Source organism: Nycticebus coucang, chromosome 4, assembly GCF_027406575.1.
Source record: "Nycticebus coucang isolate mNycCou1 chromosome 4, mNycCou1.pri, whole genome shotgun sequence".
NCBI classification, from domain to species: Eukaryota; Metazoa; Chordata; class Mammalia; order Primates; family Lorisidae; genus Nycticebus; species Nycticebus coucang.
The window spans coordinates 22,947,758-22,971,248 of record NC_069783.1 but is presented as its reverse complement, the minus strand read 5'-3'; the positions used below and the strand labels follow the sequence as shown (position 1 = coordinate 22,971,248).

General features: G+C 35.4%; 1 protein-coding gene across 10 annotated transcripts in view; it reads right to left on the bottom strand.

The window, feature by feature from the left end:
* The window catches only part of NCOA1 (nuclear receptor coactivator 1), a 246,921-nt gene that overhangs the window by 70,075 nt on the left and 153,355 nt on the right, over nt 1-23,491 (bottom strand). For all 10 annotated transcript variants that reach the window (XM_053587813.1, XM_053587812.1, XM_053587819.1 and 7 more), the window contains 5 exons: nt 23,336-23,433; nt 13,804-13,981; nt 8,860-9,039; nt 7,155-7,250; nt 1,764-1,904 (listed from right to left, as the gene is read on the bottom strand). In XM_053587813.1, coding sequence (XP_053443788.1) covers nt 1,764-1,904; nt 7,155-7,250; nt 8,860-9,039; nt 13,804-13,981; nt 23,336-23,433 — 693 coding nt within the window. The remainder of the gene's footprint in view (nt 1-1,763; nt 1,905-7,154; nt 7,251-8,859; nt 9,040-13,803; nt 13,982-23,335; nt 23,434-23,491) is intronic.

The following is a 23,491-nucleotide window of genomic DNA, read 5'->3' as shown; positions in this document are numbered from 1 at the left end:
CTGGGAAACGTATAACTTATTTCTACTGATAAGGATTTTTTTTCTAAAAAAGTAGATGAAGAGAACATTAATAAATGACTAATTGGATAGAGAAACTGGATTATACTTATATTGCTTTACATTTTACTCTGAATTGTTTCACTTTATGTATTAATGACAGGCTAAGTATTATACTCTAATCAATCTATTTTATAGGGAATTCGAACAGTTTAGAAACACATACCTTAAATTGTGGCTTAATCACATCTATGGGGAGCCTAGTCACTTGGACAATGAGACAATAATCTAGATTTGCTTGTCTTGGTGAAAATGTCTATAAAGTGCAGGCAAATAAACTTAAGTTTTTTAAGTAAAGCCTTAAAAAGTTAAGACAAAGAAAAATCAAACGGTACAATATGCTTCAGAACTTTAGGCAGTGAATGGAGACAGTGATCTGAATCCCAATCCTATGCACAAGTCAAGTGCCACTCTTGGTAGAGGAAGTCAAAAAATTTACATTCAGTGGCATTAGTTGATTACTGTAATTATTTCCAAACCTGGCTGTACTTTATAAGATTGCCCGGGAAACTTCTAAAAATTCAGATTCTTGGCTCTACCCAGTGAAATACATTATTAGGAGTGGCAAACCTAGTAAGGAGCCCACTGGAGACTCATTAGTCTGTAGGAAGCTGTCCCAGAAGTAACTAGGACTGTGAGATTTATATAGATGGCTTCCAGGAAAAAAAAAAAAAAAAAAAATCAACCTACTTCCTCCATATGCCACTAGGAAGCAGTTGACCTAAAATGTAACGAATGGAAAATCATCTGTAAACTTAGGAAATCTAATGTTATGAGAAAATGTTAAAAGTAAAATGATGGAATAATGAAAAGTATTTTAAATTTGTTTTTCAAGAATAGCTATAGAAAGAGTCTCTTGCTGAAGAAACTAATTAGAGCTTAGAGAATAAATTACACTTGAAAAAAGAATATTAGCCTACCATAATTAAATTAGAGTATTTTAAGAGAACATCAGAATCCTTTAACTCTCAATCTGTGAACTTTTTAGCCTTAATCCTCAAATAACTTTCCCTACCTTTCCTATCGTTAAATATTCCCACAGTACCTACTAAGACCCAGCAGCCATTTAATAGTAATTGCATAGGACATACTTTCTGACTTGAAACTTCAACCTGAGTCAGGAGCTACCAGTGCTTTGTTATAATGTAAACATTCATAATATGAACCGCAGTATTATCCAGAAGCCCTTTTACATGCTTGTTCTGCTGGGAATGATCTTCAAGAGCTAGACAAAAATATCACCTTCTTTCTAAAGTCATCATTAATTTTCCCAGTCAAAATTAATTTTTTTCTTCTTTGGTTACAGCTCTATTATAGCCCACATCATACAGATCTTTAGAGTTGCCATATATTCCCCTAACGTATTATGAGTTCCTAAAGGCAAACCCTACTTCTTAGTCTTTGTTGTATCCCTGAAACCTTACCTAGTATTCCAGGTATGTTAGGAACTTGATAACATGTCTGCTGAATGAATGAATGAATGAATACGAGTGACCACCACATGACATCCTGTTCCTTAGAATGTGCATCCCAAATTTTAGGATCCACTTGTGAATTACTTCGCTTACCCATTTCTTCCTTTCCTAAAATCGGTTATTGCAAAAACTATAATTTGGAGAAAATACTTATCAAGCCATAAGTTCTACACAAACTTTTCAGTATTAATAAAGAGCAAGGTTAATGAAAACAATAGAGAGAAACTTTACCTTCTTGAAATAGTTGTCTGGCATAAGAAGGCTCTCTGCCCTGAGGTTGGAAAAAAGCATAAATGCACTTCCTCACTAAATCTTCCCAGCCAGTTCTGCCAGCAGCTCGCAGGGAACTAGTATCAATAGAGATGATTTTACCTACACAAAGAATGAAAGTTTACTTTTATGACAACCTCTTGATATAAATCATCCATATTTCAAAACTAACAACTGCATCTAAGTAGTCTCTCCTTCCAAATGCTCAATAGATAAAAGCATTAAAAAGCACTATATCTATTAATTTTTATTAGATATAGTAATGAAATATAATAACATAAAAATTATTCTGACCTTGGAGTACTAGTATTTCATATCCGAAAATTCCATTTAAGTATTAAAGTCACATTAGGGTCATCTTATATGACCCCTGCCCTGAGACTAATACAGTCCAAACTCCTCTGGTTTGCTCTTTGGATCCTCTCTCAGTCTAATGACTGACTGGGATCACTTACTGGGGAAGGAGAGGCAGAGATAAAATGTACTGTTTTGGTTTAAATTAATTTTGAATTACTGAGTGCAGAGAATATGAAAAAATAAGCTTTTTTCTCTTTCTCAAATGTCAATAATATTACATTTAAGAATAAACAAAGACTGAAAGCAACAAAAGTTAAATTAGAAAAGGATAACGTGGGCGGCGCCTGTGGCTCAGTGGGTAGGGTGTTGGCCCCATATACCGAGAGTGGCGGGTTCAAACCCAGCCCCTGGTCAAACTGCAACAAAAAAATAGCCGGGCATTGTGGCAGGCGCCTGTAGTCCCAGCTACCAGGGAGGCTGAGATAAGAGAATGGCCTAAGCCCAGGAGTTGGAGGTTGCTATGAGCTGTGACACCACAGCACTCTACCGAGGGTGATAAAGTGAAACTCTGTCTTTACAAAAAAAAATAGAAAAGGATAATGAGCGAGAACATGAAGATTTGCTAGGCATTATACACAGAATAAATGCTTTACTAAATTTAGTGGGGATTTGGTATTGTTATCACATTGGAACAAATTTCCTAAATGGCTATGAGGTAATTCAGGTAAGCTACTGCTCAGTTAATCAGAGGCAGATTAATTTACTTTGGTATTATTCATATTTGTTTTATTATATGTTACAAGATAATACAGTAATATATATATATAAAGAATTATGTTAATAAAACAAAAACCTGCAAACCCACCATTCAACTTCAGAGCTTGACATTACCAATCACTCCATTACATGTGCACTCCTCCCTTTTTGGACCTCCCACCCCATCTTTAAATTTTCCTATGCATGAGCATCTAGATTGTTTCCAGCTTTTTGCCATTACAATCAACTCTGCTATGAACATGTTCCAGGGTGCACATGTCTCAGAGTTCTAGGGTATACATGTAGGAGTAGAACTAGTGGATTGTAGCTTATATAAATGTTTGTGCCTTCTGATTTAATTCTTTCTTTATGTATTCCATTTGGTTTACTTAGAAATAAAATATTCATTGACTTCTTTAGCTTAGTTACGGTCTTGAATCTGATGTATCCAATTTTATTTGATCAGGTTATCAACCAAGACTTGGCATAAATGTAGACAGCAGAAAGAAAATAAATTGAAACTCAAATAAGAGAATTTTGTTATTTCAGAACAGTTTAGGGAAAGCCTGGCAAACACTATAACTAAAATTATACACACAAAAAAAAATAAAATAAAATTATACACAATTTTGGATTTTAAAATAGTTTAAGTACAGGTAGTCCCTGGGTTACAAAAATCCAACTTATGTATGGTTCACACTTATGAATGGAAGTTATTACCAGGAAGGAAGGAAGTTATTACCTTCCATACAGGTAAATATACCTGTTCCAACTTACATACAAATTCAACTTAACAAAACTACAGAACCTATCTTGTTTGTAATCCAGGGACTGCTGGTGTTAAATTGCTGCGTAAGATTACGTCGAGATAAAGAAGTGGTTATAGCAGGGATTCCACTGCTGCACAACCTTCACATACAAGATGCTACTTCTGTCCATTTTTTGTTTCCATTTACACGGAGTATCTTTTTTTATATTTTTATTCCTAGTCAACAGCTGTCTTTACAGGTGAAGAGCCCTTCTTATAAATAACATATAGTATAGTTAACTCTTATTTTTGTTTTAATCCACTCAGCTACTCTATTTCTTTTGATTGGAGAATTTAGTCCATTCACATTCGATTGATTGGTAAGGACCTTTCTCTGCAATGTTATTTGATTTCTGATTGTTTTGTGGTTTTTCTCTTTCTTCCTTCCTATATTTCTTTCTTAAAACTGATTTTCTCTGGTAGTGTGTTTTAATTTTTTGCTTTTTATTTTTTGTGTATCTTTTGCAGAATTGGTTTAGGTTACATTGAGGTTTGCAAAAAACTTTTTTTTTTTTTTTTTTGAGACAAGAGTCTCACTATGTTACCCTCAATAGAGTGCTGTAGGGTCACAGCTCACAGCAACCTCAAATTCTTGGGCTTTGGTGATTCTCTTGCACTCCTTCATAACCTAAGGCAGTGACTAAGGGAGGTATGTGTATATATGTGTGTCTTGATGTCAGGGTGGTCCCACTAAAAAGCAAGAATGTCTGGACTTGTGAGACCGGGAGGGAGAAAATGACTGAGAGGGGAGAAGGTGCTTAAGTTAGCAGTGCTGGTACCAAACCTATAATGCAAAGACTATCTTAGAGTAAAATCATAAACAGCTTGATTTAGAATACCTCAGCTTGACAGAGGAAAGTTTAATGAACCCACCACCAACTAACCAAAAACACCCTCACCAAAAAACAACTGGTAAAAGCTTTTCTTTTATTAAGGCAGCAGTTCCCAACCTTTCTGGCACAGTCATGTTAGTATTAGATTTAAGCATACTTTATATTTCTCTGGTATCTTTGTATAACAAGTGTGAACAGTACAGTGATGCACTTTTTTTTTTTTTTTGCAGTTTTTGACCAGGGCCAGGTTTGAACCTGCCACCTCTGGTAAGTGGGGCCAGTGCCCTACTCCTTTGAGCCACAGGCGCCGCCCCCAGTGATACACTTTTAGTAACACTGTAGTGGGAAGCAATGCAATATAAAGGAAGAGTTAGTTCTACATCAGGGCCCGAAAATTTCCATTCTAAGTAATCGGCTGTATTGTTTTGATGAAATAACTATTCCCTCATTTGTAAAAGGGACAAGCTAGAGTCTGTGATTTCTGAGGTTAATATTTTTACTTTAAATGATTATGGTTATATTTATATATCATCAGGTATGTCTAAAATTTTAATGTTGGGTCCTATGGGAAAATACAGTTTTCTATAAAACAATCTAGTTTAGGATTTATCAGAATGCAATATGAAGAAAAGCTGAAATTTTGTTCCTAAATTAGCCTCATAACTTTTAGGCCTCCCTCATCACTGACATTTATTCTGTGACATGACAATCACTCTTTCCAATAGGTTTTCATTTTGCTATTTCAAAGTCCTTATTTGGTTTCTTTTTATATTAACCAGTTAATGATGTAAAAGATCAGGGTTTTTTCCAAAGGTATCAATTTTTCCTCCATGCAAACTATTTTTGATTTTCAAAAAAGGCTTATTAGCTTTTTTCCAGTGCAGTATGTTGGTGGAAGATAGAAAGGAACATGATATATGGTAGACTCAAAAAGGTATTGAAGAAAGGTCTGGTAATAGATAATTAGTATCCTCAGATAACATCTCTTCAGGCTCGGGACATTCTCTTTACTATCTTCTATGATGTGTATTAATTTATCCCTACTGGGTCTTTAGCAAAAGCTGTTGGAATGTATTAAACCTGGAACTTTGATATCAGTTTTTTTTTGTTTTTGTTTTTTTTTTGAGACAGAGTCTTGCACCCTGTTGCCCCAGCTAGAATGCAGTGGCATCATCATAGCTCTGAACAAGACTCTGTCTTGATAAATAAATAAATGATATATTAATTAAAACATAAAAAGCAAGCACATAACATAGGAATATTAGACTACTAGAACTAAACAATTAATAATGAAATGGGATCCTATAAAGGGGTAAAAGTCGAGATGTACATTAAAATTGAACTTTCACAAAGAGTAAAATTCATTAGAAATGATTTTTAAAATCTCAATCTGTCAAAAAATACTACATTTCTAGAATTAGAGAGGTGAGTGGTATATATGTAACTCCTGATTGATGAGTGCATATCTGACGTATTAGTGTAAACGTAAAATCAAACAATATAGGAATTTGTTCATACTAAAAAATCAACACTTTAAAAAAAAGGCCTTATTTTCAGGCAGGCTCACCATGATTGGTTTTGTGGCTCTCCCACCCTCCTTTCAGTTCTTCGCCCAGACCTCTCTGTCTGAGTTCTGCAGCTGTTTCCTCACTGAGGAACACTCACTCTGCACCCAGACGTTTTCACCAGCCCCCTTCCAACACTCATATTTTAGATAACTTAATACCACTTTGAGGATGAAGGGCTCCACATCAGCTCCTTAGATAGGCTTTTGTTGACTAGCTACTTTTATATATACTCCCTTACACCATCATACAACTTCTCCACCATAAAATGTAATTAAATCATTGATTTTTACTCAGCTATATGCATCTTAAACCCAGAGACAGGCACCTCTAGGGACTCAGTATGTGTTAAATAACTCAAAGAAAAAGAATAAAGGAAAAAAGAAACAGCCAGATACATTTAAGTATAACGTTAAAACCATCACGTTCATATCTATTTGTACCTACATATACATATATTTATACTCCTCCCAAATTTCTTTAAACATTTTATTCCATGATTATAAAAGTAAGGTATAGTCAAACAAATATAGGTATATGAATAGTTATAAAAAAATGTTCTCTCCAACACCCTGCCCATGCCCATGATAATTATAGCATCTGAAAAGCATAGTATCAAGAACACCATTTATGCTGGGTGCAGCAGTTCATGCTTATAATGTCAGCATTCTAGGAGGCTGAGGCAGGAGGATTCCTTGAGCTCAGAAGTCCAAGACCAGCCTGAGCAAGAGTGAGACCCTCATCTCCACTAAAAATAGAAAAATTAGCTGGGTGGGGTGGCATATGCCTGTAGTCCCAGCTATCAGGAGGCTGAGGTGGGAGGATCATTTGAGCACAAAAGTTGGAGGTTGCAGGGAGCTCTGATGATGCTACAGCACAACTAGCCAGGATGACAGAGTGAGACCCTGTCTCAACAACAACAGCAACAACAACGACAACAACAAAAGTGGGGGGCTACCATTTAAAATGTTTTCTGTAAAACTAGGGAGCAGAGGATGAATATAATACGATAGAAGGATATAACATTTTGGATATAATTAAAGGGTGCAGTCATATCATTAAGACCTCTAGAACATTCTGAAGTTTACAGTACCTGTAGTATCTTGCTTGGTCATGAAGGATTCTACACCGGTAATAGCTGGAGGCCGAGGTAATCGCCGTGCAATACAAATCAAACATGACTGGAAATCTACCAAAACAAGAAGGGTGAATTGAAGGCAAGAAGATAGAAAATGATTTATATCTATCACTTGCTTTTAATGGTTTTTATAAAAACAATACACCTTACGGGATCTGACATAATATTGGAATTCAGGCTGGGTGTGGTGGCTCACACCTGTAATCCCAACACTCTGGGAGGCTAAGACGGGTGGACTGCCTGAGCTCATGAGTTCAAAACAGAACCACCCTGAGCCAGAGCCAGACATGTCTCTAAAAAAAAAAAAAAAAAAATTGGGCGCTGTGGCAGAAGCCTGTAGTCCTCCCTACTAGGGAGGCTGAGGCAAAAGAATCACTTGAGCCCACGAGTTTGAGGTTGCTGTGAGCTATGATGGTCACTGCACTCTACTGAGGGCAACAAAGTGAGACTTAGTCTCAAAAAAAAAAAATTGGAATGTATTTTGATCTAATAGTGTATTAGAAATGAAATTGCTGGCAACCAAAAATTGATAGCCATAGGTAGAGAGCTAGTATGTATAAATTACTCCTATTAAATGCTCTCACTTAGACTAGAGGAGACTGATATATCTCATGTATTTGAATGATAACAATTATTAATACAAGTAGTAGTTCTGCTTCACTAGCACTTTTGTTGAAAAAAATGGCAGCAGTAGTCTTGCTTAGATATAAGTAACATGGTGTTTTAAAACATAGTTTTGTAGTCAATTTCCTATACTCATCAGCATCTAATGGCTACACAGTTTATTCTTACAACCACTATGTAGATAATCATGAGAAAAACAACTTTTAAATCTGAAGTATTATTTGCTCTTAACAGAGAACTTTATGGTTTCAGACTATATGATTTTTTTTAAAGTCCCATTCCCAAATTTTGTTTTAAGAGTGCTGTACAGAGTATCACACAGCTAAAATTGAACTTTCATCACGTAATACTTGGCATATGTATTTTGTAAAAAGTCCCCAGTTGACTGTGACTTCCATTTCTTGGTGAGCCCTGCTACATACATGGCCTTTCCTGCACTTGACTGACTGCTTGTCTACTATCTTCCTCCCGTTCCCAGCTTATGGTATTCCTAAACTTAGTTCAGTCTAAGTTTACATAGCAAACTCATCCACTGACACACAGTTAATTAATTCTATGTTGATGCCATATTCATATTAGAGCTTCAGTTATGTTTCCATCTGTTCATAAGCTTTCTCCTTCTACATTACCTTGTATAGCCTGAAAAATGCCAATCCCTATTCTCCAATGTTCCCTACACTCTAAACTTGAAACTTTCTAAAAAGCAGAGCTGTTTGACAGTCTGCTGCATCTGGTACATTTCCAACTGGCAGCAGTTAGTTACAGCTCTTATTTCTAGACAGCAAGTTAGTTTGAATTATTTGACATTTTAGTGGGAATGCCAGCTTAAAACTGGGAATTTGGGGGCAAATTAAAGGATGATTATAGATGTTAGCAATTTTTTTAAGTATTAAGAAATACATGGCAAATTGAAAAGCTACTATGATAATACATTAGAGTAACCAAAAATATTATCTAAAGAAGGCAGTTTATTAATCCAGCCTAATCTTTAAAGTCATAGAAAAAGCAGGTACTTTAAAATAATGCTTTGCTTTACCTTCTCCATCCTCTTGAATTGATTTTGGCTGTGACACAGTGAAACACTGCATCACTTCATACCGCTGACAAGCTTCTTGGTTCTCAGTACCCGGCTCATCTGGAGGGTGAATTAGCATCCTGCAGTTAAAGGTATGGCTATTTCGTCGTGTTGCCTCTTGAGGCCATGGAACTCCATTTACTGGAGATGAAAAATTGATTATGTGCTTGTGAATAAGGTGAAAAAATACAAACACTGAAGATATAAAAGATATACTTTAAGTCATCCTCTTCTTAATTAGATACTCAGATTAAAAGACCAATTGCTTTAGATCTAACACTATCCTCAGGCAAAAGGATATTCATCTTATTTAGCAGATAAATGTCCACCAATTAGAAAATTATAGTTTCTAAAATAAAACAAAACTATACACTCTCCTCTCTCAAACACCCTAATTCATTAACAGTCATAAACAAGTTAAAGATAAAAATTACCATTTTGCTCTCATTTTTAAAGAAGTTAGTGAGCTTTTCCAGTTGTTTCCTGTTATAATTTGGTAATGAAAAAATGACTCAAAACCAGGTACATTGTTAAATAGGCGTTTTAATCTAACAATTATTGATTCTAAAAAAATAGGCTTTTAGTGTGTATATACCATTTTAGGGGAGAAGAGTCAAAGTTTCTCAAAAGAGTCTGTGACTCTAAAAATATTTACAATAGGTAGAGAATAATTTTGGTTTCTAGTAACTATTTTTTACTAGTACTTTATTTAACCAGCACAATGCCATGATGCCTTGACTATCGTGGATGATTAGTAAGTTATCATATATAAAAGATTGCTAAAAATGAAATGGTACCTGATGCAGAATAAGAAAACAGAATTCAGTTATTGTCCATCTCTTAAGTAAAAATCATGGTGTGAAGAGTTGTGATTTCTCAGCCACAGTGTCACGTTCAAACCATAGTGTTCATGAGACAGAGGGATTTTAAGACTGCTGTCTTACTGTTCCCAAATGATTTCTACCTTAATCTCTCCACTGACCCACCTTCTTTTTTTTCATATAATCACTCTGTAACTAGTAGAGGAAATAAATCATGGAAATAAACCTACAGTAGTCTTGGGTTCTGTTATTAGCTAGTTGTAAAGTCTGTGTTAATTATTAATCTTTGATTTTCAGATGCCACATCTTCAAAATAAAGGGACCTACTATATTACCTCTAAAGTCATTTATACTGTGACACTCCATAATAAATCACATAACACCCCTTTACTATATTCAAATATCAAACCAGTGACTTTAACAGAAACTGTAATTTCAGGCCCCCAGTTATCATAGATACACATTACTCTTTTCAAAGAAGAAATAAAGTCTCTATTCCATTGAGGAAATAATTTAGAAAATAAAGAGCTATAGATAGCATTTTACATGCCAATTTGTTTTAGTTACATAGAATTTCTGGCCAGGCCTCCCCTCCCACTTTGGAGTAAATACAGGTTGAAGTGTAGGATGAAAGGGGGTGGACTTCATAAATTCATAAAAGTAACAAATTCATTAATTTTGTAGAGCGCTCTCATGCACTAAATAATTCTTAGGAAAATTCTCTAAGTAAAGTAAATTGACCCTGCGATAAAAATTATTTTGTTTGTGCAAGGCTTGGTTTGAATGTTTACCCTGATCTATTCATTTTTTAAGGGGTAGTTTCAACTTTCTAAAAGCATTTGCAAAGAAGTCTACCTGCTAAATGTTGCTAGAGGGGATTCAGCTAAATATCCAATTATACCCAATTCTGGTAAAAGGAAAGAGGGTGGAGAAAAGGCAATGGGGCAGAGGAGTGCTTAGGGATCAGGGTAGGCATATGGAACCAAGAGAAAAACAGAAAGTAGTGAGGAGGAGAAAGGCACTTCCTTGAAATTTAATTTCATAACCTATTGGGGGGGTCATTATAACTAAGAAAAACTTTTAGAGAAGTCATCACAATCAAAGTAATTCTGGTGACAATTTATGTGTCAACTATTACATCTTCTTAAAGTAACACTACTACTCTACTACTATTAACATAATTAAAAGCAAGACCACTACAAACATATAGGCCGCTCCGACATAAAGTATTTAAGTGATCCCATATTTCATAAGATTAATTAAATATTTTTTAAGTTACCCACATTACCAGGACAGAAATTAAAACTTTTTGAACCTAAATCTTCTTTAAAGAGTACATGCGAGCTACATTTTTATAAAAGGAGACAACAGCATCCCAGAGGCTCTGTATTCCCTGTGAAATGCAAATAAGAGGACAGACCTACACGAGAGGTATAAAGTTTCTGACAAAATTCAATATTTTGTATGTGTGTGTGGGGTCAGTTTAGATTGTCTAGTTTGAAAGCAGCTTACCTAAACTTCATGCAATTACAAAACAAAATAAAAATAAAAACAAGAAAAGCCTTTTTTTAGGTGAAGTAACAGCTACAATTTAAAAAAGAATGAGACTATTCTACTAGATGAGATCTATAGAAAAATCTCCCTTGATAATTAATATCAATGGAACAGAGCAAAGGACAAGATTGTCCTTCTTTGACATCAATTTCTAAGCTAAAAACACCGAGTAGGTGTGAGTAATACATTATACATCTATCATTCATGAAATTAAAAGCTCTAAAACATTCAGATAAAAAAGCCAGTAATGATAAAAATAATAATAACAGCTAAAATTTAAAGAGAATTTAATACCAGCCAGGAAATGCTAAGCACCATTTTATTCCTTAACCTTCCTATGAAAGATGAGGCCTAGAGGGGTCAGGGTCTTGCCCAAGGTCACACAGCCAGGAAAATGGTAGAACTCAGACACATTGCCCACGTTTGTTTTACACCAAAACGCTTATGCTCTTAACCACTCTCACCATACCAGCTTCTGTTTATATTTTATTTTTGATTTTTAATAAAATGTTATGCTTAAAAGATATTGATATCTTCCAAATCAGTAAATTTAAAAGCAATTTTTAAACAGTTTGACTTTTTTCTTCAAAATTTCTCCTTCACAATAACCAAAAATAAGAAGGCAATCTTCTGAATCATGCACATAAATGCATAAATAGTGATCTTAATTTTTTCTTCAAATTTCCTTGATAGCTTCAGTGTCTTAATTTGTCCCCCCACCCCCAGGAGGTTGATAATATGAGACATACAAAATGATTCTGCTTTGTCTCTTTTTTTTATATTCTAATAATTTGATTGTTCTAATAATGGAGGTTTAAATATAGGTACTGTAGCTTATTTTGTCCTAAATGCTTTTTGGAAAAATCTTGAAAGAAACTACCAGATTTTCCATGTTAGTGCAGTCGGCTTTATTCTTTTGATGTGATCATCTCATTGGTTTCTAATGGATGATTAAACAACACCATAAAACTAGGTGACATTCTCTATTTCTACTGAGCTTGCCCTATCTTCTCTTTGCTTGCCTACTCTATTGTATTTTATAGTAAAAGAAGCTGTATTATTTTTTTCAATGTTTCTATTCTTTCATTATTTGGAGGAATGAGAGAAAGAAACCTCTGCAGAAGAAACTTCATATTCCTCCCTACGGTGAAAAGAGGCTTCTCAGAGAAGGTAACAATGAACTGTCAAACCAGCTAAGGAGCAGTGTCCTGCATGTAGCTGGGAGCAGCATCACCAGCACATCAGCTAGTAGACGACACTCCCTCCATATTTACCTACTGGCAGTGACCTGCAGGAACCTAGCACTCATAGGTCCACAGTATCCTAAGCACCAGGCAGGGATGGGGTAATGTGGCCCTCGCATAACAATGAGCTCCTCTTTAGGAGTCAGAGAACAGTTCAGCCTTGTTTTCTGTGACCTCAGGCCTTCTCCCAATCAGGCAAGCTGCTAAACCCAACAGATACCTCGCTACCCCAGATGAGACTAAAAGTAAATTAGCTTTTTTTTCAATGAAAAAGTAAAATGGAATGGCTCAGTTAAACCCGTAAGTTAGTAGTCCTTAAAATTTGTGGGAGTGTAGAACAAAAGAAATCTGGAGTCCACAGCTAAGGAAAAAAGTTACCTTTTTGTAGCTGTTACCTCCAGTGACATCAGAGAACCTTACATTGTTTGACTTCCCTGACCACATGGCTCAGTTCCCATACTAAATGGTGCACTAGAATCCTACTAACTCCGAAATTCAGATACTTCATCACACAATATCTATATGAAAAACTGATGTGTGCTAAATTTATCTGTGTGATAGATTAGTTTTATTTCAGAGCTCACTGAACAAGGGAATGATGGGATAAAAGAGGAACAAAAAAAATCTGAAATGGAAAAGTTTCCTATTTGCCAATAAAAATATACATTGAGAATTAAAAACCACACCTACTTAATGGAGACATAGGAATCCAGTCACTAGGAGTCACTGAAACCTGTGTACCAGAAAAGTTTAGATCCTGAAAATTCAAGTAGTAAACAAAAGGCTGCTGTTAGTCACTTACATCTAAAAATGTTAATTTTAGTCGTATATAACATGACATATATTCCTTCCTCATTTTTTCCCTCTCCCTCCCTCCCTTTCATCTCTTCTTTCTTCTTTTAGCAGGGTAGTGGAAAATATACATTTGTCTCTTAAACATAATCAAAATCAAAAACGAAGAAAATTTTATGCAGAAGCTTCTATGCCAAGGCGACTAACTGTTCTGCCTCCCACTATTGTCACATGACGATGGTATAATATAGTATAGAGAAAGACGACGAAAGGCATGCTGTGTATTAGCTATTGATGATACTGCCATTCATATTTATGTCTGGGGCTGAACTACATTGAACGATTTTGGATGTGTATTATAACATGGCATATAATAATTCTATGTATTTTACATGTGAATATAATAATCACATTATTATAAGTTATATATATTATACAGTATAAGGAGAAGCTACAGAGAGCTAGTGTTCTTTTAAAAACAAATTTCTTTTTACCTAGTGATTTTGGTAACAGATTCTTCACAAATTCTGCATGATCTCCCACGTGTAGTATGCTGTAGACGCTGGTGTTCATTAATTCCTCCTGATTGTAACCCAAGTAGCTGGTTACATTCTCTGACACAAATACAATTCTCCCTTCACAGTTCACAACAAAGAAAAATCCATCCAAAGCCTGCAAAGCCAAAAAAGGGATTAAAAGCTTGGAAGGTTAAAAGAGTAAAAAAAAAAAAAGTAAGCATATATATATATAAAGAGCTCAGAAATATACTTTAAGTTTTTTTATTTTTGTTTTTTTGAGACAAGGTCTCATTCTGTCACCCTAGATAGAGTGCTGTGGCATCACCATAGCTCACAGCAACCTCAAACTTCTGGGCTCAAGTGATCCTTCTGCCTCACCCTCCTGACCTGGTCCTACAGGTATGCATCACTACACTTGGCTAATTTTTCTCTTTTTCTTACTTTCTTTCTTTCTTTTTTTGAGACATAGTCTTGCTCTGTTGTCCCAGGTAGCGTGCAGTGGCATCACCATAGCTCACTGCAACCTCAAATTCCTGGGCTCAAGCAATCCTCCTGTCTCAGCCTCTCAAGTAGCACGGCACCCACTTCTCTATTTCTAGTTAGAGACAGAGTTTCACTCTTGTTCCAGCTTGTCTGGAACCCTTGAGCTCAAGCGATCCTCCCACCTTGTCCTCCCAGAGTGCTAGGATTACAGGAGTGAGCCATCATGCCCAGCCAAATTTTTCTATTTTTTTATAGAGACAGGGTCATTCTCTTGCTCAGCATGGTCTCAAATTGCTGGGCTTAAGTGATCCTCTTGCCTCAGCCTCCCAAAGCACCAGGATTATTAGTGTGAGCCACTGCACTTGGCTCTTATTTCAAGTTTTAATACTGCATGTTTTCTGCGAAGGGGCTAGGGTTTTAAATGGACTATATATCAATGTTTCAAGTACACACAAATGAATATGTCAGCCTCCTCCCTTAGAAATAAATTTCTAGAAGCAGATATTAAAGTGATTGTCCCCTTCATTCAGTCAGGCATAACCATCTGTAAACTGTAAGTTAAGACCTAGTCTCTGCTATCAAGAAACTTGTGTTATAGTGGGAGAGAGACATAAACAAAATATCAGTGATAAATGCAGTGTATGTATCAGGGACAGACAAAAAATAGTCTATAAGCACACAGAAGGATACCTAATTTGGGATGAGTTGGGGACAAAGAAAGGCTCCCTACAGACCCCTACTCAACTTATGAAAGGTTTAGTGGATGAGGAAAAAAGGACCAAGAAAAGAACATCCTAGGCAGCAGAGAGAGCACGGCACAAAAAGGGGAGCAACTGAGCACTTTGGAGTTGCTGGAGTCTATGGATGAGGCAGCTGGTGGCAGGAAATGATTCAGCTGGTGGAGAGGAGCCAAATCATAGGGGGCACAGAGATAGAGGCTGGGGTCTCACAAAAAGAGATGTATGTGCTCTAAGGGGCACATAATATCCACAGGGCTGCAGAAAAAAAAGTTACAACCTCTTCTTATATTGTAATCTAAATCATTAGAAAGAAATTAAGTTTAATAAAGACACTGACAGCCTAGTGCCTCCTAAGTCCAGCCAGTCACATATCAGAAACCCTGGAATCCTGAGAGAAGATCCAGAATTCGTGCAAGGGTTGACCGTGGCACCTCACTTATTTATAATCTTTTCATTAAATGCAGCACGCTGCAGCTCACCTGATGCAGAAGGCATATAAACAATAAAAAAAAAATCTTTGAGAAATAAAACGTTTACAGAATTTTGTATCGTGTTGTAAAATCACCATAAAAAAACCTTTGTGTCACACAGGAGTCTGTTGGTTATTTGTGACAAGATACTTATAAGAGCTGTTCTACCAATGCTGATAAGCTACTCATTTTCCTTTTTAGAAAAGGCCAATGTGCCAAATTTGCAACCTTGCAGCTATTTTCCAAAAAATAAACACATTTTTCCCTTCAGGGTTAAGAAGAAATTTTGACAATGAACAAAAAGTAAACTGTTTTTCAAAATGACATTTATGTTACAGAGATAGCATGTGAAAGTGAGTGGTACAAAATGTCACCATGGTTAGAAACCTGTTGCTGAAAACAACGTGAATCACTTACAAAATTTATCTCCTCAGTTGAAAAATTTAGAGCATTTTACCTGTTGGAAATCTTTCAATCAGAGTTTCAGTGTACTTTGGCCCTATATTTGAAAAATGTGGAAAATGTAACATTTTCTGATTAGTTTATAAGAATCATGTTTTAAGAACAAGGGATACGGAATGGCAGTAAAAAAATTGTGTGATTGGTGGATAGGATTTAGAACTGAGCATCATAATGTAGTAAAGGCATCCAATAATATACTTTCCCTCTGCATCTGCCTCATTTTTGTGAGGTATCTTTTTCAGCTAAGATTATTATTTTTAGTTGACCAAAAAATTTCATATACTTGAAATATTTATAAATTATAGAATGGCCAATTCAAGCTAATTAACCTATGAATTACATCACATACTTGACATTTTTGTGGTGAAAACATTTGAAATTTACTCTCTTGTCAATTTTCAAGTATACAATAATTGTTACTAACTCTAGTCACCAGGGTGTACAGCAGACTTCTTAAACTTACGTGTTCTGTCTAAATAAAATTTTTTCATCATTTGACTAAATGCCCTCTGCTTCTATGAGTCTGACTTTTTTTTAGATTCCACATGTAAGTAAAATCTTCTGTGCCTGGCCTATTTCACTTAGCATATCTTCCAAGTTCATTCATGTTATAGCAAATGACAGGATTTCTTTTTTTTTAAGGCTAAATGGTATTCTGTTGTGTATATACATATCACACTTTCTTTATTTCTTTACCCATTTTTAGATACTTAAACACTGAAATGCAAATTAAGACTTCAATGAGATAATACCTCATACCTATTAGAATGACTACTGTCAAAAAGACATAACAAGTGTCAATTAGGATGAGGAAAAAAAGAACCCCTGTACACTATTGATGGGAATATAAATTACTAGGACATCTATGATGGAAAAAGCAGGAAAGTTCCCTGAAAAATTAAAAACATGATCCAGGAATACTATATGATCCAGCAATCTCACTACAAGGTATACGTCCAAAGGAAATGACATCCGTACAGTACGTCCCAGAAATCCCTGTAGCCCCATGTTCACTGCAGCACTGTTCACAAAGCTAAGATATGGAATCAACCTACGTGTCCATCAATGGATGAGAATAGATGTTATTATTTTAACCAAATATTAAAATAAGTTAAACTTAGAACTACATCTCTAAATTATTCCATCACAAAGTATATAACTGAGATTTTAAAACTAAGGAAGTACAACTTCTTGCTCTCATTAAAAATACATGTATTGTGACTTTAAGATGACAAGATGGGGGGACTGCTTGAGCTCAGGAGTTCAAGACCAAACCCCAGAAGACCAAGACTTCATCTCTACTAAAAATAGAAAAATTAGCTGGGTGTGGTGGTGTGTGCCTGTAGTTCCAGCTACTTGGGAGGCTTTGCAAGAGGGCTCAACTCACTTGAGCCCAGGAGTTTGATGTTACAGTGAGCTAAGATGATGCTAGGGCAATGGAGCAAGGCTCTGTCTCAGAAAAAAAAGAAAAAGAAAAAGAAAAAAATTGCTACTATTTTCTTTAGCAAGAAAAGAAAGAACAAAGCTGTTTTTCTTTCTGTGCTTTAGTGAATACAAAGAATAAAGCTATTTTTAACCTACCTGATTACTATAACTATTTCTCATTTAGTTCATAATACAAAGGAAGAGAAGGATGTAGATAATAATCTTAAAATCTCAACTTCAGATAAACTCTTTGCTAAAGTATTTTGGGTTTAGATGAACAAAGGAAAGCACTTCTCTATATAACTAACTTTTTTTTTTAAACCCTCAGATTAACTATAAATCCCATAGTAGTTGATCAATATATATTTAATTGCCTTATAGTTTATATAAATATAGGGATAATTAAAATATAGATTCATTTTAAAAAATAGATTTAAAATTTTTTCAAAAATGTTCTTAGTTATGAATTGAATTAGCTTCCTTACTTTTTCCTTATAAATAAAATATATGCTTATAAAAAACTTAAAATACGAAAACTAGGTAGTAAGTAGAATATTGGCCAAAATCCTACTCTCAAGAGACTATTAACATTTCAGGTAATAGTATCTGAGACTATTTCTTTCTTTTTTTTCTGAGACAGAGTCTCTCTATGTCGCCCTCAGTAGATTGCCATGGTGTCACAGCTCACAGCAACCTCCATCTCTTGGGCTTAAGCGATTCTCTTGCCTCAGCTTCCCAAGTAGCTGGGACTGCAGGCATCCACCATAACACCCAGTTATTTATTGCAGTTGCCACTTTTGTTTTAGCTGGCCTGGGCCCAGTTCAAATCCTCCAGCCTTGGTGTATGTAGCTGGCACCCTACCCACTGAGCTATGGGCGCCACCAGACTATTTCTATAAATATAGAAACATCTCTACTTTCCTTTTATCATTTATTTCCATTTTTATTTGATGTTTCCAAATATTAAAAAAGTCAACATTCTTACACCAATTATATCAAATGAGACCCTGCAAAGCAATTTGCTGTGTTCAAAATCATTTCGCCCCTTCCATTCTGCTGCTTTATACAATGGTGTGATTGAAAGAAAACTGGATGGTATGTACCTGTTAGAAAATGTCACATCTTTACAAAACAACAACATGCTGGACAGTTTTCGATTTTGTCCACAAGTCAATTCACAATAACAACCTACTTTAATTTAGGAGGTACAAGGAACAGAAAAATTTAATTGCCCGATTTTATTCAACTGTCCCACAAAAAAATCATAAACGATAGTCTCAACACTGCAGACTTTGGAGGGCTGAGATAATAGACACTACTAAAGATAAAGATTTGTTATCTTTAGTAGATTCAACTATTTAAGCCTGAAAATGTTAGCTTTTTCAGAAAGAAATAAATCTTAGAGCTTTTCCTCTAATTTTGCTAGATTGGGCTCCAAAAGAATAATGACAAACCCCTCACAAAATTCAAAGTATGAAAACTGTATTCTGTTGAATTATACAAATTTTTGCTATCTGCACAGAATAAAGACAGTTGGTTTGCAAAATGGCACTAAAAATCCTGACACAAATGACACTACTTAATCCAAATGTTTCCAACAAAGAGAATCATATGATAATAGTCATAGGCTAACTTTAAAGAGATGGTTGACATTAGTACTACACATATTTTTATGTCAAATACATAGTCCAAAAATTTATAAAGTAAGTTTGTGCGTTACTACCTCTAAGAGTATCATGTACAAAATAAACCTCCCACTAAGTACTTGTGGAAACATGTCTCTTTACTTTCTTAAAGTATGTCTAATTAATATAATCTGGTATTTCTTGTTTTATAAGTTTCCTTCATTTGTTGTACATATAATTAACTTCCAAGTGTGCTCCTGGGAAGTACTCTTCCCATCCCTCTAAATCCTGACAGAGATGCTAACAAATGCCTGTCCTTCAAATACAAGATAATCAATCTGAGAGCTTTTCCCTCTGCCCTGGATGTCACCCTGTGAAGAGGACCACCTTGTGTCTCACAGCAGGGTTCACATTAACCAAAGCGTTTCACAGGGCTCTGGCTTTAATGAGACTACCATCCAAGTGTCAGTCACTTGTCAAAGTTCTGGATATAAAACATACAATTCTCAACAATTTTATAATCTCTGAGGTGTTAAAGACAAGTATACACAGTCATCATGAAGTACGACAGAAGAATTCACAAAAGTTAAGAACAGAGTGAGGCACCTGCAGCAGGAGAAGGGATGTTTGCCATTGGTGAGGTTGCCTGAAGGAGGCTTCCCTGCACCACAGCCAAGGTTTGAAGAATACAGAGAAGTAACAGGCGGATGAGGGGTGGAAAGGATATTCAAGACAGAGGAAACAGCTCAGAGACTAAAAAAGGAGAAGCCTTTTTTTTTTTTTTTTAATTGTTGGGGATTCATTGAGGTACAAGAAACCAGGTTACAGTGATTGCATTTGTTAGGCAAAGTCCCTCTTGCAATGGTGTCTTGCCCTAAAACGTGTGGCACACACCAAGGAAGGAGGAGAAGCCTTCTTATAGTACTTGTCATATTTGTGTTATATTTAACAGAAAAAGCTTCAAAGAGAAGGGGAAAAGATTAGGAATTTATCCTGAAAGCAATGGGGATCATTTTAAGGCAATGGCTTTAAGGCCGTGGGTGTGGCCTGCGGATGAGGAAGGAGATCTGCTGTGAAGCCCCATTCAAATGAGAGCCTGAATTAAGGTGATGAAAGTGGAGATAGAAGAGAATCTGACAAAGGCAGAAAAACAGCATCTGGAGACCTGCAGCAGTGGTGCGAGCTGAGCATTTGGACTGGCTTCTGTATTAACGACTTTAGGGTTCTGGCAGATAAGCCCCTTTCCCTGAGAAACAGTGGGGGAAAATAGTCTTCTCTTTTTCTTTTTTGTTCTTTTTTTTAAAAAAGGAGGTAAACGGAACACAAATTTAGTTTTGGAAATATTACATTTGAAATGACTGGGGCAGTCAAACAGAGATGTTTAAAGGCAGCAGGATATAATGAAAAAGAAAATTAGAAGAGAGATCTAGGCTAAAGATAGACCTTCACAATTCACAGGTACATACAGTAATCATTTGGGTTTCTTGTTTGTTTTTAACTATAATTGCCTTTTACTCTTCCTAAAAATACTCTGATTTCCTCTGGGGAATTACTTCTTCTCCATTAAATAAAGCATTGTGGGATTCCTTAATCGGTTCATTAGGACTTCTTCCCTAAGTGTGAACCTTGAGGTAAAGTACAAAAAACTGAACCTAGCTGAAGTACACTCATTCTAGCAAGGGGATACTGCCTGGATGGTTCTACGAGACCAGTTGTATAAGTTTTTACTTTCTAGACTCTTTAGGATGCCTGGGTTTCATCCTGCTTCCAAGTGTGCTTCTGTAACATCCAAAAAGCATGCCCATAAATTTACATTTGCTTAAGTTAGTCAGAATTGGTATCTGTTGCTTAAAAGCAGAAAAATCTAAATGATATTACACAATATATATGAATATGTTATACAGACATAAACATTGATAAAATTTCCCAGGAAATGTTCACAGAACTAAACAAGGGAAAGAACTAAGGCCAGAATCCTGGGGGACAACAACATTTAAGAGGCAGATAGAGAAAAAGAAATCCAAGAATGAGGCTGAGAAGCAAGCAGAAATAGAGCAAACAGTACTGTCAGGGTGTGGGAAGATTTAAGGAAGAGGAGAGTGGGCAATCAACAAGTTGTCAAAAGCCATACAGAAATGTAGGAAATGATATAAAGCAAAGTAAGGAAGCTTGAATGCACATGCCAGGTGCAGGGTGATCACCTGGACTGAAACAGAGACTTTTTCTTAAGGAGCAATGAGAAATAAAGAGGGTTAGAGTTGAATAAGCAGAGCTTTGAATAAGAGGCAGAGGAATTCACCAAAGAGAAGAAAGAAAAAAGGAATAAATTTAATATTATATAATAAGAATTTCTCATATTATGATAGATATTTAATCAATTTTAAAATCTGGGGATTTCTGCAATGATGAAAAAAATATCCTATGCCTGTGTTGTCCAATATAGTAGCAATAAACTTCATGTGGATATCTAACACTTTAAGTGTGGGTGATCAGACTGAGATGTTGAATTTTTAACTTTATTTACTTTAAATTTTAATAGCCACAGGTAACTAGTGGCTACCATATTGAACAGTACAACTCTAGACTGTAGCCTGGATAATTCTATGGAAAATCTCTTAATAGCTTTACTACCTTTCCTATCTTAGCTGACTTGGATTAAACTCCACAGAGTTTAAGTCAATGGGACAAACTTGGGAAATAAAGAAAAAGAGACAAAAAAAATATCAATTAAGTTGTCAATTAAGGCAATTTCATGAGAGTAAAGTGGGAAATGAGCATAAGGGACCTATTTATGTTCCTCTAGCAATTTATACAGGGTGGCCATAAAGTTTGTGTGCAATTTAAAATAATGTGTAATTTTCGAATACACACTATTTTAAATTGCACACAAACTTTATGGCCACCCAGTATTAAAAATTTTCAAAACATAGCAAAGTTGAAAAAATTTTGTGCTGATTATCTACCATTGTGTATCCATCACTTAGATTCAACCATTAACACTTTTACTGTACTTGTTACAAAAGTTTTCCGAGATAATGGTCAAGTGTCATGCAATCAACTTGACAGGATGTGAAAAGAATAAAAAAAAATCAGAAATCAGGGCAGCGCCTGTGGCTCAAAGGAGTAGGGCACCGGCCCCAGATGCTCCAGAGGTGGTGGGTTCAAACCCAGCCCTGGCCAAAAACTGCAAAAAAAAAAATCAGAAACCAGCATCCATAACTATATCTCAGTTATGTGATTGTGTACTTGCTCAGAGAGCAGTTTCCATCCCTGTTTCAATAGGTAATATCGTTAATATTTTACAATTCTACAAAATTATGTGTGTGTTGCCCTAATAAAAATCATTAAAACCAATAAAGTAACAAAGCACTTGTATACTGCAGAGGGGAAATAAAGAATTTAGAGTTTGAGGAAGAAGTTACTAACAGAGGACTCAAAAAATATTTAGCAGCCTATTAAAAGTACAGGAATGGAGGAGTATGGGAAAAGATAAAGGCCAGAAGTACATATTTGGGTCTCATCTCCATTGCAAAGAAAAGTGAAGGGATGAAAATACATAACATTTCATGTGTGTGTATACACATAAATACACACACACATAAAGATATATAAAATTAGGCCTACAGACAGAAAGGCATAGGCTGTAAGGAATGAGTGTGTGTGTGTTTAAAATATTCACACAGGAGAGAAAGCATTTAAGGTGATGAGCATGCTAGGGAACAAAAGCATTTGTACTGGGAATACGGCAAATAAAGATTAGATAGGAAACCGGTAAAAACTACACAGTTTAAATTCAAACTTAAAAGTTCTTCATATTTCAAAGTTTGGTAGTTAAAATGGTAATTCTCTTAGAATGTTTTTATAAGCAATTGAAAAACTTTTATTCAGAAAACTGAAAAACACTTGCTACAATAAACTTAGGCATCTCTCACTCAAAAGTAAAATTCTATGGTGTATATAAAGATGAATAGCTAAATAATTCTAATGTTTCATTTTCTCAATTAGTCCTAACCACCCCAAAGGCAAAGCCATATAGTAGGCTTCAGTTTTCCCTCTATTTAGAAGGCCTTATGAAAATTTCTCATGTTCATTGTTCACATTTGATTCTGAAATAGTAACTGTTGGTTATAGTAACAGTTAATAGTAATCAGTTTTCACAATAATTATAAAAAATTATTTAAAAGATTACTTTGTTTTACAATTTATTAATTGGTAAAAAGCATAAAAGAAGATAAAGAAAAAACAAATTTGCTACAACAAAGATTTGATTTTAATCACCTTCTGTGACAATGAGGATACCTACCTCCAAAAGAAGAGGTCCCAAGGATTCCTTTTCTATCACTCCTTGACTACTTGATGAGATGTCTGATTTCTGAACATCATCATCAGTTGTTGATTTCTCTGTAATAAACATTAAAAAATCTGAAAAGGGCTCATTTTTATAAGGGCAAGTTTATGA